This window comes from Erpetoichthys calabaricus, chromosome 6 (assembly GCF_900747795.2).
Source record: "Erpetoichthys calabaricus chromosome 6, fErpCal1.3, whole genome shotgun sequence".
Taxonomy (NCBI): Eukaryota; Metazoa; Chordata; class Cladistia; order Polypteriformes; family Polypteridae; genus Erpetoichthys; species Erpetoichthys calabaricus.
Genome location: NC_041399.2, coordinates 123127178 through 123142541, shown reverse-complemented (window position 1 = coordinate 123142541; position 15364 = coordinate 123127178). Strand labels below are relative to the sequence as shown.

General features: G+C 36.1%; 1 protein-coding gene across 1 annotated transcript in view; it reads right to left on the bottom strand.

The window, feature by feature from the left end:
- Positions 1-15364, bottom strand: part of LOC114653530 (uncharacterized) — a 146461-nt gene that overhangs the window by 23780 nt on the left and 107317 nt on the right. The window contains exon 6 of the mRNA XM_028803899.2: positions 10489-12247. Within this exon, the coding sequence (XP_028659732.1) occupies positions 10489-12247 (1759 nt within the window). The remainder of the gene's footprint in view (positions 1-10488; positions 12248-15364) is intronic.

Below are 15364 nucleotides of genomic sequence, written 5' to 3'. Positions count from 1 at the left end.
AGGTTGGGGACCACTGCTTTAAGGGAAATGGAGAAGTTTTTAGAAATCAGCTCTGAGTATTACTGTAGATCAAAAAGCAGAACCTTGTAGATCAAAAAGTGAGGTAGAAAAAAAAAACTGTCCCAAGCTACATTTTGAAGGGGTATGGCTGAAAGTTTTCAAATAAATACAAAGTAACCATTCAAAAGTATGAAACAGGCTAATGTGTGTGTAAGTGAGATGCAAAGACAGATTTTCAAATATTGCAGCATTGCATAGTGTAAAACAATTCCAAAATTAGTGTATGGTATAAAAACACCTTTCTTTTAAAATCAATTGTCAGCTTTTGTCTTCAAATAAAACTTTTCAAATTTATTTGTATTATAGCCTAATAGTGACATTCGATTTGACATATTAAAACAAAATTTTTGGGCAACAGCAGAAACAAAGGAACTTATGTTCAAGCCACGCCATTATCATTATATACATGGTGAAAAGGAAAATAAAATTTTAGCACAACAAACATATTCAAAATTATTGTGTTCATAAAAATGACTTATGAATGCTTTGAAATCATTTGTTTTTTTTTTTTGGTCCTGTGCATCCTGACTCACCAATACAAGAAACATCCCACATTTACAGCTAATTTACCGTTCAATGTGTCTTGATATCTAGTAATGCAAGACGTTAAGCTTTTTGTGGTTCCACTCCTATATTGAGTTTTTTTTTTTCAGGTCCAGAAAACCAATTTGTACGTCATTTTTGGACCATATTTTGTGCAGGAAATTACATCCATCCATCTATTATCCAACCCGCTATATCCTAACTACAGGGTCAAGGGGGTCTGCTGGAGCCAATCCCAGCCAACACAGGGCGCAAGGCAGGAAACAAACCCCGGGCAGGGCGCCAGCCCACCGCAGGAAATTACACTCTTAAGATAAAAAGTAAACCAACAGGTGTCTCAAGCACAAATGATCAGGTGGGACTTGAAGTTGTGTATGCCACATCAACCGACCCCTTCGGTTCACCCTCTATTGGGTTACTCATCAGTTGCGGGAGAGGGACGTCTAAGACAGTGTTCCACTAGTAGCAGTAATATTTAGCAGTTTTAATATCTATCCAAGATATCCTGTATGTAATCATCCCAAGAAGAATCAATTATAAGTATATTAAAAACATGAGCTGGGGATCAAGAGGTCAGAAACAGAAGGAAAAGGTACCTAAAGTTTCAAAGTCTAAGCTAGTCTCAAGTTCACAATATGGCCTGCCACAGACTAAGCTAGAAAAGATAGAAGGATCAGCCAGAACCTCTCAGTGTAGCACCTGCTCTGGCTAACAGTGAGTGTGGGAATAAAACTACGAGTGAGAGAGGCAATGAGAACATAAAAGACCAGGAGGTATATTTAAGCAATAACTTGGATGTAAACCTAAAAAAATAAAACTAGCAACAATTAAAGAACCAATACAGGAAAATATGAGCAAAAATCAGAATACTTGGTGCTCACCTAGGAGAATTTAAGTAAATGTTTACACCTTGTATTAAAGAAGTAGAACAATGGACATCCGCTGTCAGAAATAGCCTTGTTTCCATCTAATGTGAAAGTAACAGTTGATGGCCAATTCTGTATCTTTTGTTCTCACGAAAAAAGATCTAAACAGACTGATTCTGACATTCTTTAAAATATGAACTTGAGTCATATTGTGTCTTGGTAATGCAAAGAAGATTCTGCTTACAACTTGGTCTGTCTTTAATGTACAAAACTATTGCCAAGAGATTTTTTTCCAAGTCCCACCCTCCTTTCAACCATTTTCAACCACGCCCATGGTCCTCTCACCTCTCATTCTTGTGAATGCTTTTGTCAGACACAGTTCCTGCGCTCTCAGCTCTTATAAATTTTTACTTTAAGTTCCCAATAAAAGAAGACTTATTATGTCCAAATCTTATTGAAGAATTTCATCTCGAAGGGTTGCGTTGCGTTGTCACGATGTAAGTCCAAACACGGAATCAAAATTCAATGCAATATTGACGAAAAGTTAATTCCAAATATTGTTTTTACTGAAGTTTTACAGTAAAAGTGTAAGTTTAAAAAGAATTTGCGTGTTAATTTCAAAGCCAAACACAATGAAAACGTATAACGCAACGAATACCTCTAAAGCAACATGAAAAAATTTTCTATAAATTTATTACATTTTACTATTTTTTACTGTGGTTAATTACTCGCTGTAATGTAAAATATTTAGGTCTATTATGCACATGTAACAATTCCCATGAAAATAATCTGTTTAAATTGTACATCCGCATCCCCATACGTGAACAGCAGAGTTGCTACGTGGCTAGCGCGTAACGCCTGCCTGGGGGGTTGGCGAGCAAAGCGAGCAGGAGGCAGATCTCCCTAATCTTTCCAATGAAAAATAATGACCCATTACAATGTGCATCATACAGACCAATTTCACTTCTGAATAATGATGTTAAGATACTCTACAAAGTTCTAGCCAGAAGGATCGAGAAAGTGCTTCTTTCTGTAATATTACAGGACCAAACTGGATTTATTAAAGGCAAACACTTGGCTTCAAACCTTTGGTGCTTGTTTAATATGATATACTCACTCATAAAATCTAACATAGCAGAACACTTTTGACAGAGTTGATTGGGACTACCTATTTGCCTGTTGCACAAATTTGGGTTTGTCCCAAATGTAAGTGTATGGATAAAACTACTTTATACCAGTTCAGAAGCTTCTACCTGGATTAACAAGACAACCTCAAACAACTTAAAACTAGAATGAGGTACTCAACAAGGGTCCCCGCTATCACCACTGCTTTCTGCTTTCGCTATTGAGCCATTGGCCAGTCACTATCAAAATGTATTAGAGATAAAGGGTATTATCAAAGAAGGACTTAAACAGAATATTTCACTATACGTAGATGATATGGTACTGTATATATCAGACCCACAAACATCTATCAGTAGACCTTAATGTACTAGCAGAATTTCAAAGACATCCGGACTCAAAATGTATCTAAATAAAAATGTGCCTTTTCCAGTGAACTTTCTAGCATAGAATACTTGACTGAACTTTCTAGCACAGAACGCTAGACTGGATATCTGTCCATTCATTTTACCAGAACAGTTTATATATCTAGGGGTAAATATCACATGTAAATATAAAGATCTTTTTCAGCAGAATTTTGCTGTCAGCTTGGAAAAATGTCAAACACATTAGTAGGGAGAATCAATTCTGCCAAGATGACCATCCTTCCCAGTCTTCTTTTTCTATTTCAGTGCATCCCTATATACAGTACATTAATAAGACTCAATTATAACATTATTTATCGAGAATTTGAGGCATCCATGCATTCAAAAAATGACTCTACAAAGACCTAAAGCAGAAGATGGCATGACACTGCATAACTTTCAATTATATTACTAGGCAGCAAATATACAAGCTATGAAGTCCTGGAAATTGACACAGATGAATATACACAAGCCTGGTCAACATAAGAAATAAAATCGTGTTTTACTTCTTTATATGTCCTGCTTTGCACCCCTGTAAATATAACTTATTGTCAATATTCCAATAATCAAATTGTCCATCAATCACTCAGAATATGGAAGCTAAATGCAGGATGTACTTCAAGGCAGATTAGTTTTTATTTCTTGCACCTGTACATGATAATCACTTTTTTCAACCCTCCCAAACCTACACAGTACTTAATCTTTGGAAAACGTCCCAGATTAAAACACTTACAGAAGCGTATGTAGATAATATTTTTGCATCTTATGAACAATTATACAGGTACTTCAAATTTAACTGTCCAGAAACACATTTTTTCACTACTTTCAAATCAGAAATTTTGCTAAAAATCAAATACTGATCAGTCTTAAAGACTCAAGACAGCATCTTCACGATATATATAAAAACATCTTAAAAGTCTCTTTTTAAATTTCCTAGGGTATGATGAGGAAAGGACCTTACCCTGAATATCTCAGAGAAGAAGTGAAAGGCAGCCATGCATAGAACACACTCTAGCTCCATATGTGCAAAGCATTCAATCATTTAACTTAAAATTTTTCACCATTCACATTTATCTCATTTAAAATTGTCCAAAACATATTCATGACAATATCCAACCCTCGAACGCTGTAATCTTTTTGGACCAAAATCTATGAATGCTTATTAGACAGCCTTGGTGTCACAATCACTCCAAACCCATTAATAGCTGTGTTTGGTGTACTCTCAGATTAGCTTAAAGTGGAGAAGGACAAATTGAGTGTAATTACCTTTATCACAGTACTAGCACGTAGACTTAGGGCTCGTTCAAACTTCACACTCAGAACGCGTACGCGCATGCATCATAGCTGCCACAAGTTCCCAGCGTTCATTTGACACGTCCTCTGAGCAGGTCCTCAGAAAATCAGGCGATGCATGCATGAGTTGCATTACCAGCAAAAAGTCGGGAGGCGCAGTGTGCTAAAAGTTGGAATGTGACGTCAGAGTCTCTGGTTACAATCTACATGTGACAGAAAGCCGCTTTGCGGATCCTGCAAGATAGATGTGTGCGCTTCAATGTTTGATGAATAGTTTGATGTGGTGAAGCAAAATGCCGACATACAAATGCATTCGTGGTGCTTTTATATTCAAGTGTCGCATATTCCCGATCATAATGACAAGATACATTTTAAAAGTCTCACATATCGTCTTCTGTGCCATATTTTTTTTCTAGGGCTTCCTCAGGACCTAACAGCAGCGGCAAACAGCAACAGATCACCACACAGAACACATTAAATGTATGATATTCCAACTCTCTATAAATCTTAAGATTTATACTTGATATCATTTTCATGATGAAATACATTAAAGTATGTATGTTACATTTTACAGATAAATCATTAATTTCGTTTAACTAATGAATACTGTTAATAATTACACACATGGGGGTGACACGGTAGGAGAGCGGTAGCACTGCTGTCTTGCAGGGAGTGACGTCGCTGGTATTCTCTGCCTGGAGTTTGCATGTTTCCCTTCTGGGTTTCCACAGTGTGCTGCGGTTTCCTTCAAAAGATATGCAGATTTGGTGACAATGAAATGACGCTAGTGTATGTGAGTGCTTGTATTCACCTTGCGATGTGCTGTTGCCCGTCCAGGGATTGTTTCAGCCTCGTGCCCAATGCTTTCTGGAATGGACAAATCCCTGGACTGATGGATTCAATCATTAAACATCCTTTTCAGAGAAACTGCGGTAAGGTGTCATCAGATTTTAATGGGTGTTCCAGGCAAGTGACAATTTTACTGAAGGTCAGTTACTAAGAATATTATTTTTGATACTTTACAAGTGATCTAGCCCTTTATGGATCTCTATTAGGGGTGTGAAAAATGAAAAATTTCTATTACAACTGACAATTTAAATTGAACCACACACTTTAATATTTCAAATACATGACACACCTATTTTTGCTTATTATGTACTTCTGCCTCATTACACACAGCAGCACAAAAAATAAGTAACCTATTTAAGAAATATTTATAAAGATGTGTAAAAGAAGGCGAGACTAAAGTCAATGATTTCTTTAATAAATTAAGAATTAAATTACAGTTGCTGACTTCATATTCACTAAGTGGAGGAAGCTGTGGTTTACTTCTGTGATCAGTCATGTAGTTTGACGTCCCCATTAACCTAGATGAACTAGTCTGTGATGCACCCCGAGAATGCCTAAAATCATAAGCAGCAAAGTCTTTGCATGAGAGAACTGACAATCAATGAGCACTCATCTGGAAGTATAATGCATGCAGATGAGACTCAACTAAATAGAAACATGTTTTTGAACCTCACTGATACAGTAGAAGAGAATTTCATCCTCGGACGTCTAAATATGTAAATACCAAGACAGAATTTGGAGGAAAAAAGCAGGGGCTGGGGTTGTTGCAGCTGAATTCTGGAGTGTCTGGAAAGGATTTGAACAGCACCACCGTCGTCAGGCAGCATGTTATTGACATCAGAAAAATGTAGAAACTTTGTAAATGTGAATCTTTGCTGTAAAGTCATCACAGAGTTCTGAAGTTTGCCATCTCCTATGAAACCTAGCCGTGTAATCTGACATCCTGTGACAAGGAGATCAGCAATTCCACTTGTCAAGTTTGACATCCTGACTGACTAGAAGTTGTGAAGTTTTCCTTTTTTCACTCAACAGTTTTATTTCTTTTCACCTTCTTTGTATAGATTGTAATTTTGCAACAAAGGTGGAATAACCTAAGACAGTATTTATCTTGGGGTTTAATTTTTTAATTAGACAGAATCTGCAATTTGGCAGGGGTGTGTAGAGTTTTTATATGCACTGTAGTTATAAGGCCAACATGTTCTTATGAGCTGCTATGTGTATAGTAATTATATATTTCAGCCTTGTTTAACCTATATTTAATTTATACAAATCACTAGGAATCCAGACTTTTACAGATCTCTGTAGTATCTTGAATATTATATTTCAGCAACATACTATTATTTACAGTATATGTACAAGTTAGGAATGCCATCAAAAGTAATCACCCTAAACTTCCCTCATCTACTAACATTATCTATCCATAAAGTGATACTATGTACATTTAATGATGATATAAGCAGTTTTTCCAGGCAATACTATGTAACCAATTTAATCTTACATGATCTCAGAGGATAATGGGAAAGGGATTTTTCAATTAGGATTTCACATAAGAAAGGGGATTCAACCATTTATAAAATATATTCTTTGATGCATGCAAAGCCATGCTGTAATTCAGCTCTAAGCTGTACCTTGCTTAGGTCCCACATTTGTAACTGTCTAAAATGCATCCAAGATAAGATCGAAATTGTGACGATGATAGCCTTAGCAAAGTCATACATTTTGGGCGTGTTCTACACTCATACCTTTTATGCACGTTTCAGATGTAAAATTACTTCTATACCCACCTATAATCATCTACTATCAATATATCACTGTACAATTAAATATCAGAGGTATCCTATACTAATTAGAACACTTGCTTTAAGGCTCATCTTGATAACCTGGAAGAATCCTCACCCACCTAATATAACTCAATGTTAGTGTCCAGCATTATCTTAAATTATCTTAAAGTTTGGTATTTTTCAAGTTGAAGTTATTTCTTCAAAAACATAGCATATATGAATTTGTCATGCAAATTTTTTTTCTAGAGTTGTCTTCTATACATTTTAAAAAATACATATTCACTCGATGTTTTATTATGAAACGTTATGGGGCAAAAGTTTCCTGGGAAACAAAAGCCTGCAAAGCTGGCAATTCTTTAAGCCAAAATTGTTGATGAGCACTGATCCATGTCTTGAGATTAAAACATATTGTAAAATAGCTTATACTGTACATGTAATTTTCAAATAAAAAAACACCAACAGAGGAGATGTCCAACTGTGCATGCTAGCTCAGAATTTGTTTTCTTCAGCAACAGCCTTTCATCACAAGGGCTGTGCTTTCCTCTCAAAGGACAAAACATAGTAAAGTGTTTGTACCATGTGCTTAGTATTGTGTAGATTTACTCCCATATTTATGTGACATTGCCTCCTATCACACAAGTGAATAGCATACATAACCTTACCTTGAGAGAGAGAGTAAAAAAAAAAAAAAATCACATGTGGCTAAAACACAGAAAGCATGTTTTCTTTTGCCGCTTCAAAGAAGACATATTCACTAAGTTTTTAGGATTTTAGTTTCCAGTGGTTCTCCATGCCCCACAGGTTACAATATAAATTACTAATACTAGCTATGCATTGTTTTTCAATTTATAGAAAATGCTTAACTTTAGAACACAATTTTGCATGACATATTTGCAAAGAAATAACTGACTAAAAAATACTCAATATTTATATTATAAATTTTTTTCCCCTCTGCATTCATTTTGAAGTAAGTCTTTGTATCAGTTAAGTTATCATTATCTGATTCAGAAGCATGCCACTGGAATGTTCTGATTTTTGAAAATAAAACACAATACAGAACAAAATGATTGAATGATTGTATCTTGTGATGGAATTGTGTTTTACTGTTTGTTTTGTACTCTCAAAAATATAAATAACAAATAATATCAAATACATTATTCTAATGTATAGATACTGTTCCAATTAGCATTGTGTCAGGATTTTTCAGATGTCTGGGGCTGGGGTTTAGATATACAACAAAATCTCTGCTCAAGGATTAAGATGAACCCAAAATCAAATAGATGACAGTGCAAGTGGAATGCATAAATGCAACTATCTGGAACAAGAAGAACTGGGGGGTATTTTTCGTACGTGGATTAGTCGTTTAGCCGGATGTAATTGTTGACGATTTGGCCTGATCCTGGATCTGTCGGTTTTTCGAAACTCTTGCTGGAAGTGTTGTCATATCAACACATCCTAATCCTCAAACCTCCTCAGAGCAGGTTTGTTCTATGTAAACAAGGACTAGTTTACACACGTAATCAGTGAGCGACCAATGGATATTGGTGCGCAAATTATACGAAGAGAATTTCATATAGAGAGGGTTTTGCGCGATCAGCAAGATCCTTTATTGTTCCTGGAGGAAATTCTTTTCGAAAGATACCGCTTTAGCCGAGGGGGAATAATTGCACCTCAAAGATTTATTAGCACCTTATATTCAGAGTCAAACTAGGCGAAGTCGGGCTCTCACAACCACACAGACAGTATGCATTGCTTTGAGGTTTTTTACAGGCGGCACTTTTTTATATACTGTAGGCGATACGGAAAATCTAACTAAAAGTGCAGTTTGCCAGGCAATTCGTAAAGTCTGTTTGGCTCTGAAATATTTCCTTCGGGTTTTCATAGTGTTTCCTGGACACCTGCGTGTGCAGACAATAAAAGAGGCATTTCATGCCATTGCAGGTAGGTAATACAGAGGCTAAAACACCCACAGTTCCATGAAGAATCTAAATCAGCCTAACATTCTCATTACCAGGATTTCCAAATGTGATTGGGGCACATGGGACTGATCAGAGTGGAGTTTGATCAAACATTATTTAGAAAATGTACCTCTCCACCTGATGAATAATCAGACACAGTGTCTTCATCAAATATTTGACCTTCGTCAATATCTCGTTGGTCAGACACAGGTTCAAGGGATATGACATTCCCTGCAACTGACTCAACAAAAAAGAGGGCTATATGGAACATACCTATGTCACACATGGAGGACAAATATATGCAATGACCATCCTTTACCTGAAATGAAGTGACCACTGCATCCTGCCACTGGTTCTGAGGAGGAGCTTCCCCCTGGAATGCCCTCAGAAACAGGGCGATAGGCATTTTGCTGGAGAGCCAACTCTTCTGCAGGGGTTAGGTCTGGACCGCGTGGACCTCCACCTGTTTTTTTGCTTGTCTGCCTTCTTATTAGTTTTAAAATTAATGTTTTTTTATATTATATATGATTATTTATGTCAACAATTCTTTAAATAGTTATATACCAATATTTAGCAGTTTGAAGTATATTCTTGTACTTCACTTTAACCTGTTCCCATGTTCTCCTTGTGCTCACGTTTGATCTGGAATTATGACATATTAAATAATAATTAATCTGACACATAGGAAATGAAACGCTGCATTCAGTAAGTACAATGCACACTACTTAGCGTTTAATTTGTCGGCCACTTTTTGCCAGCCATCTTTTCTGGTCTGAGCTGCTTTTGCAGTGTTACCCCTTGTGCATATTAAATCTTGAAATTCTTCATGTCCTTCGAATAAAAGGTCTTGCACCACGTGTGTGAAAAAAAAATGCGCCCGTTCTTTCGTCATTTTGTTACAGCCTATCAAAGACTTGCTGATCATGTTTTCTAGACTCAATATATATGGGCTTTTCACTCAGCGCGGGCACGCGCATTCATCTCGTATGATTAGATCCAGCTAGACTAATCTAATACATGGCTGCGTTTGAAAAACCGACCTATCCCGGATGAGTGTCACCGGCATTAACTTATCCAAGATGAGGCACCTGATCTCGGATGATTTAAGCGACGTACGAAAAATACCCCCCTGGTCTAAGAATCTAAGAATAATATACACAATTACTTAAGCTTTGTTTCTTAATTCAAAGAGTAAAAAGGGAATTTCACTTCTTAGGGATTCAAAGCATACTGCTTCAAAGTATGCAGTATTCATTTGATTAAGACAGGTATAATCAACCAACCACAAGCTACAGAAAGCAACTCACTGATAAAATGGTAAGAGGCAGTGAGAAAGTACAACTTGGAGATGAGCACAATGGTAATATTCAACACATCTTTCACAAATCTATTCAAAAAATCTCTAAAAGGAAATCTTAAATTAAGATAATGTGAAAAATTGTTTAAAGTGCTATGTAATAAAATTATTTTGTTTTAAATATTGCTTTAAAAATAAAAATATCTATAAGAATACATATTTAATGCACTTATGAAACTAGCTGTCAACAATATTTACACAAATTTTGACAAATTAATGAAAACCTTTGCTAAAATTAATAAAGACAACTCAAACCTTTTTTCTTTCCTTCTCAAGGGCCCGCCACTGTTCATAACACATTTCCAGCTGCATGTGGAGTTCATTGGCAGGACTACTGCGATTCCTCATTGAGCGAAACCTGAAATGCTGAGGAAAACCAAAATAAGGTGGAGGTATGTCTCCACAAAAAATGTCATCAACTGAAGGCCCCAAGTGACTCAAGTCTTCATAATGAAGAAGATCAATAAGGTCGGGAAAAGGGAGAGAAGATGTTGGGAGAGGGGAGGCACCAGCATTATGATTAAATTGTGAAAAACTGAGATTCTGCTTTAACTCTGGTGTCACTAAAGGGAAATTTGGAATAAATGAGTTGCTGAAATCGTAAGTGTTATAGACACCCTGGTTGTGCTTTGTAAGATTATTAATATATTGATGTCTGGTGGAACAACCAAAGTTGTGGGGTTGAGGGAACCAGTTATTTTTCTTGTTTCCTTTTCTGTCATCCTGAATCTCCTGATTTGCTTTGTTCTGAAATCGAAACTGTTCATTTCTAAGTGAATCAGATGATCCCCAGCCAGTAGAAATGCTGCCATGCTGTTTACTGTACTGGATCTCTTTGGGCATTATATGATCCGGCCTTGAAACATTAATAGAAATATTTTGTCCTGGATTCTCACTGAAGAGATTAAGCCAACAGCCTGAATTATCTCCCATAGACATTTTATCTTTTCTGGTACCTACACAAACTGAAGATGTTGGGGAGAAACAGGCAGGCTGGGAAACTGAAATGAGAGATGCTTGTTCTAGACCGCTATCAACTGAAAAGCTGGATCCCTCAGATGATGAAGCTTGTGGGTTTACAACATGGTTTATATGGTAGAGAGTGCTGAACTTCCCAGTGGGGCTTAAATGATCTCTGTCAGGTTTCAAATGCCCACTCTTGGCTGAATACACATTTTCTCCACTCTTTAGCATGGAGTTCACAGACTGAGAGAAACGAGAAGAAAAAGCATATGTTTCTGGAAGTTTTAAATTTGCTTGATCAGAAGATTTTCTATTTACGGTACACCATTCTTGGCTATTAATCATAGTATCAGAGTTGGTCCTCCAGTTTATCCCATTTTCTTTCAAACTTGGTTGATCAAAAGAATTTGGTGGTGGTGGAATTGTTTTTTTAAGGGACTGAAGGTTACTATGATCTTCATAATTTTTAAACGTTTGCTTTTGTAGGCCCCAACCATCTCCAACGTGCATACTCCTCAGGTTATTGATAGAACTCTGGTTTACAAGATTTTGCTTGCTTAATTTCTCTCTGAATTGATCCTTTTTGTTCCCTCTCTGAAGTCCAGAATTTTTACTGTTACTTTGATTATGGAAAGCACAAGAACTAAAATCGAAAGAATTTTTCTCAGGGTCCCCATTAAGCAGCTCCTTAGTAAAATTGTGCATGCATGGGTCTGTATTATACTCATGACTACTGAATTTTGCTTCCTGATCAAACATATTACTCCTGCAGGTAGAGTCCTGTGCATAGATCCACTGTGGGGAACGTGCTGGCTGGAGGTTTGCTAGGCTGGTGTCCTTCTTTACAGCAGAAAGCCAGGATTCCATCAAGCTCAGATCCTGTACGCCTTCATAGAGGGTATCACTTTGAGTTTCTGGTGATTTCTGAAAATTTTCAGTGTAGAGTTCTTTTGTATCAATAAAAGCAGGAGATCTGTTGTTTAATGTTGGGTAGCCAGCACAGTCACTGTTCTCTACTGGCAATGATGGAAACAGTCTGGAAGTAGTACTCCTAGAAAAAATAAGTTTTCAAATACAATGTAAGAAATTCCCAAATCTAAACTGTATTTATACTGACTACTGTCTTGTGACTTTTATTATTACCATGTAAACACTAGGTTTCAAATTTATTGACAATTAATAACAAACATTAATTAGTTTCCTCATATAGCTTATTTCAGTACAGTGTTGCAGAGGGCAGAAGACATATTCAACCTAGCATGTAAAATGGTTGACTTTTGGTTAATTTATTTTTTTGTAAGTACTGTCCACATAATATGTAGTTAATGCCATAGATGAACAGCTTTTTATTATTAATAATAAAATAGTATCTAAAAAACAATTTAAAAAAATCTATTAAGAAAGCAAGTTCAAAAATGGATCCCTAGATGCACAGACACCAACACTGCAGTATGTAGCAAATAACATCAGAGTAAAGATGTCACAAGAACCAATATTTAGGTATGAGTTTGGAATTATAATTATGAAAATGTAATGGTACCAGCTTTTTTATAGTATTAGTAGTACTGAGAAAGTGGGTGACTGCAAGTAGACAAATTACCTCAGAAAGCACAATAACACATGATAAAAACTGAGCAAAAATTAGATATAAAAATGGTGGACGGTGTTGATAATACAGCACCATCAACATATGTCAAGAACAAAAAAGCTGATGTTGATATATGAAAATGCCTTTTTGTTTCTGCAACAAAACGTCAGCGCACGAGTACAAAAATTGTACTTGTTATTTAAAAAAAAAAATAAAACACACACATAAATTCTTGCGTTATTACCACTGTTAACCCATTATGGAATTAACTTCAGGAATAGATTTGTGTGTGCTCTGAGAGTAAAATAATGTTACCCACCACATTAGGTGTAATTGTTTAAGTTGTACTGTCACACATTTGCAAGAGGAGACAGAAAGACAGTGAAATTCATTGCTTTTAAATAATGTCCTACATAGCCCTGATAAATAAACAAGAGGCTTTGCATTCATTCTTAGATTGGAATAAGCACTTCTACAGATGTAAATCAGTCCAACCATATGTCCGTTTTCTAACCTATGTATACACTTTAGGGTCTTGCTAGAGTGCGACTCACACATATCAACAGTTATGCATACAGGACTGTGAGATGTGAAAGGGATTGACAGTGCAAATGACAGTTGTAGAAAGTAAACATTGAAGAAACATTCAAATGAAGTGGCTTCTCTTTACCTGTGATGAAATGAGTTGTGCCATTTTTCATTACTAAAATAAAATTTATTTAGTATTTTCAATGCTTTGAAGCTTAAAGCACATCTTCATATTTATACAATGTGTACCATGTTAACAGAAACTGAATCGCAGAAACATGCAGTTAGTAGAAACAATCAAAAAAGCAACAGAATCTGCAAACATGGAATTTGTGTAATTGGTTTTTGAAGGTAAACTACCATTCATTAGTACAATTTGGCCACATGGAAAAGCATACATTATATATATGATATGTTGAAGAATGTAATCCTGTCTTACAGTTATACATTTTTTGAGTACAAGTAATGACAACATAAGTAATTTTCAAATTCTGTATTTTTACACAATCTTAAGCAAAATCATAGTCTGATCACTCACAGAATAACCCTTACAAACAGGAAAACAAAGGCAATTTTCTCCCAAAAATTACAGGAAATAGATCCAAAGCAGTTTTGAATGCTAAAAAAACAACACGAAGCTTATGCATAAGATGGTCTTGTCAGAAACTGTTTTACCAGAAAAAGCTTTTGGATAAAAACAGTAATCTATACTTAATATGCCACATACAGTAACATGTTCATTTGGTCACTTTAGTACTGACAATTATTAATAGGGATGGGCACTATTAAGTACTTTTCAAACAAAGTCTTGTTAGTCCTAGAAATTTGATTCTGTTCATCTGGACAAAGTTTTTAAGTGGGAGAAATATTTCGAGACTTATCCAAGTCTCTTCCTCAATCTCAATTGACTGCAGGTTTCCCCAACCTTATAAACAGTACCTTTGCTTAATCACAGAGACTAGCACCATTGACAAAGGGCCAGTTGATCAGTGATATGCATATTGTCCACTGATTAGTAGACGAGACTTGGATAAGTCTCGAAATATTTCTCCCACTTAAAAACTTTGTCCAGATGAACAGAATCAAATTTCTAGGATTTCCTTACCTGGATTATTGAGCATTCATCGAGACAAAGTCTTGTTAGAACTTTTTAACAAGTATGACGCGAACAGGCCATTGGGTCTAGCAATATTATCAATTCAAGTGTTGTCTTAAAGTCCTTAACATTTGTAAAAAGGTTGTAATCTGCTGTCATAAAGAAGGAAAGGAATAATCTGCAAATGTTTAAAGTGAAGACATTCATTACAACCTAAATGGAAGGGTAAAAAGAACTCTAGCTAAAAGAAATGATGGCAAATCAGTGATCCTAGGACTTGATCACGGACAATAAAGACAAAGAGAAACATCAAATTTAAACATGAGGCTGTCCGTGCAACATTAGTAAAAAGGCTTTCCAGATGTGACTGGGAAATACTAGCAGGCTGGAAATAATGCAATTGTATGCAGCAGGGACTGGAGTGGATATTCAGGTGTGGGTGGGGACTGGCAAGGATGAAGACAATGACCATCCTTGGAGGAGGAAGTGCTGGGAGACTTTGTGAAAGTTTCAGGACTTCAAGGAGACTTGTGACCAACTCCATATTGTGGTAGGTACTGCAAGGGTGTATGGTCTCATTGTATTTGTGGAATTCGTGTTTACAAACTTTGTATCAGTTTAACTTCTGTAAATGTGTGTAGGACTCAGCCAAGGAAGCATTTTTTCTCCTTCCCTTGCTTTAATTTTAATGGATACTTACAGTGCATCCAGAAAGTATTCACAGCGCATCACTTTTTCCATTTTGTTATGTTACAGCCTTATTCCAAAATGGATTAAATTCATTTTTTTCCTCAGAATTCTACACACAACACCCCATAATGACATGAAAAAAGTTTACTTGAGATTTTTGCAAATTTACTAAAAATAAAAAAATTGAGAAAGCACATGTACATAAGTATTCACAGCCTTTGCCATGAAGCTCAAAACTGAGCTCAGGCGCATCCTGTTTCCCTTGA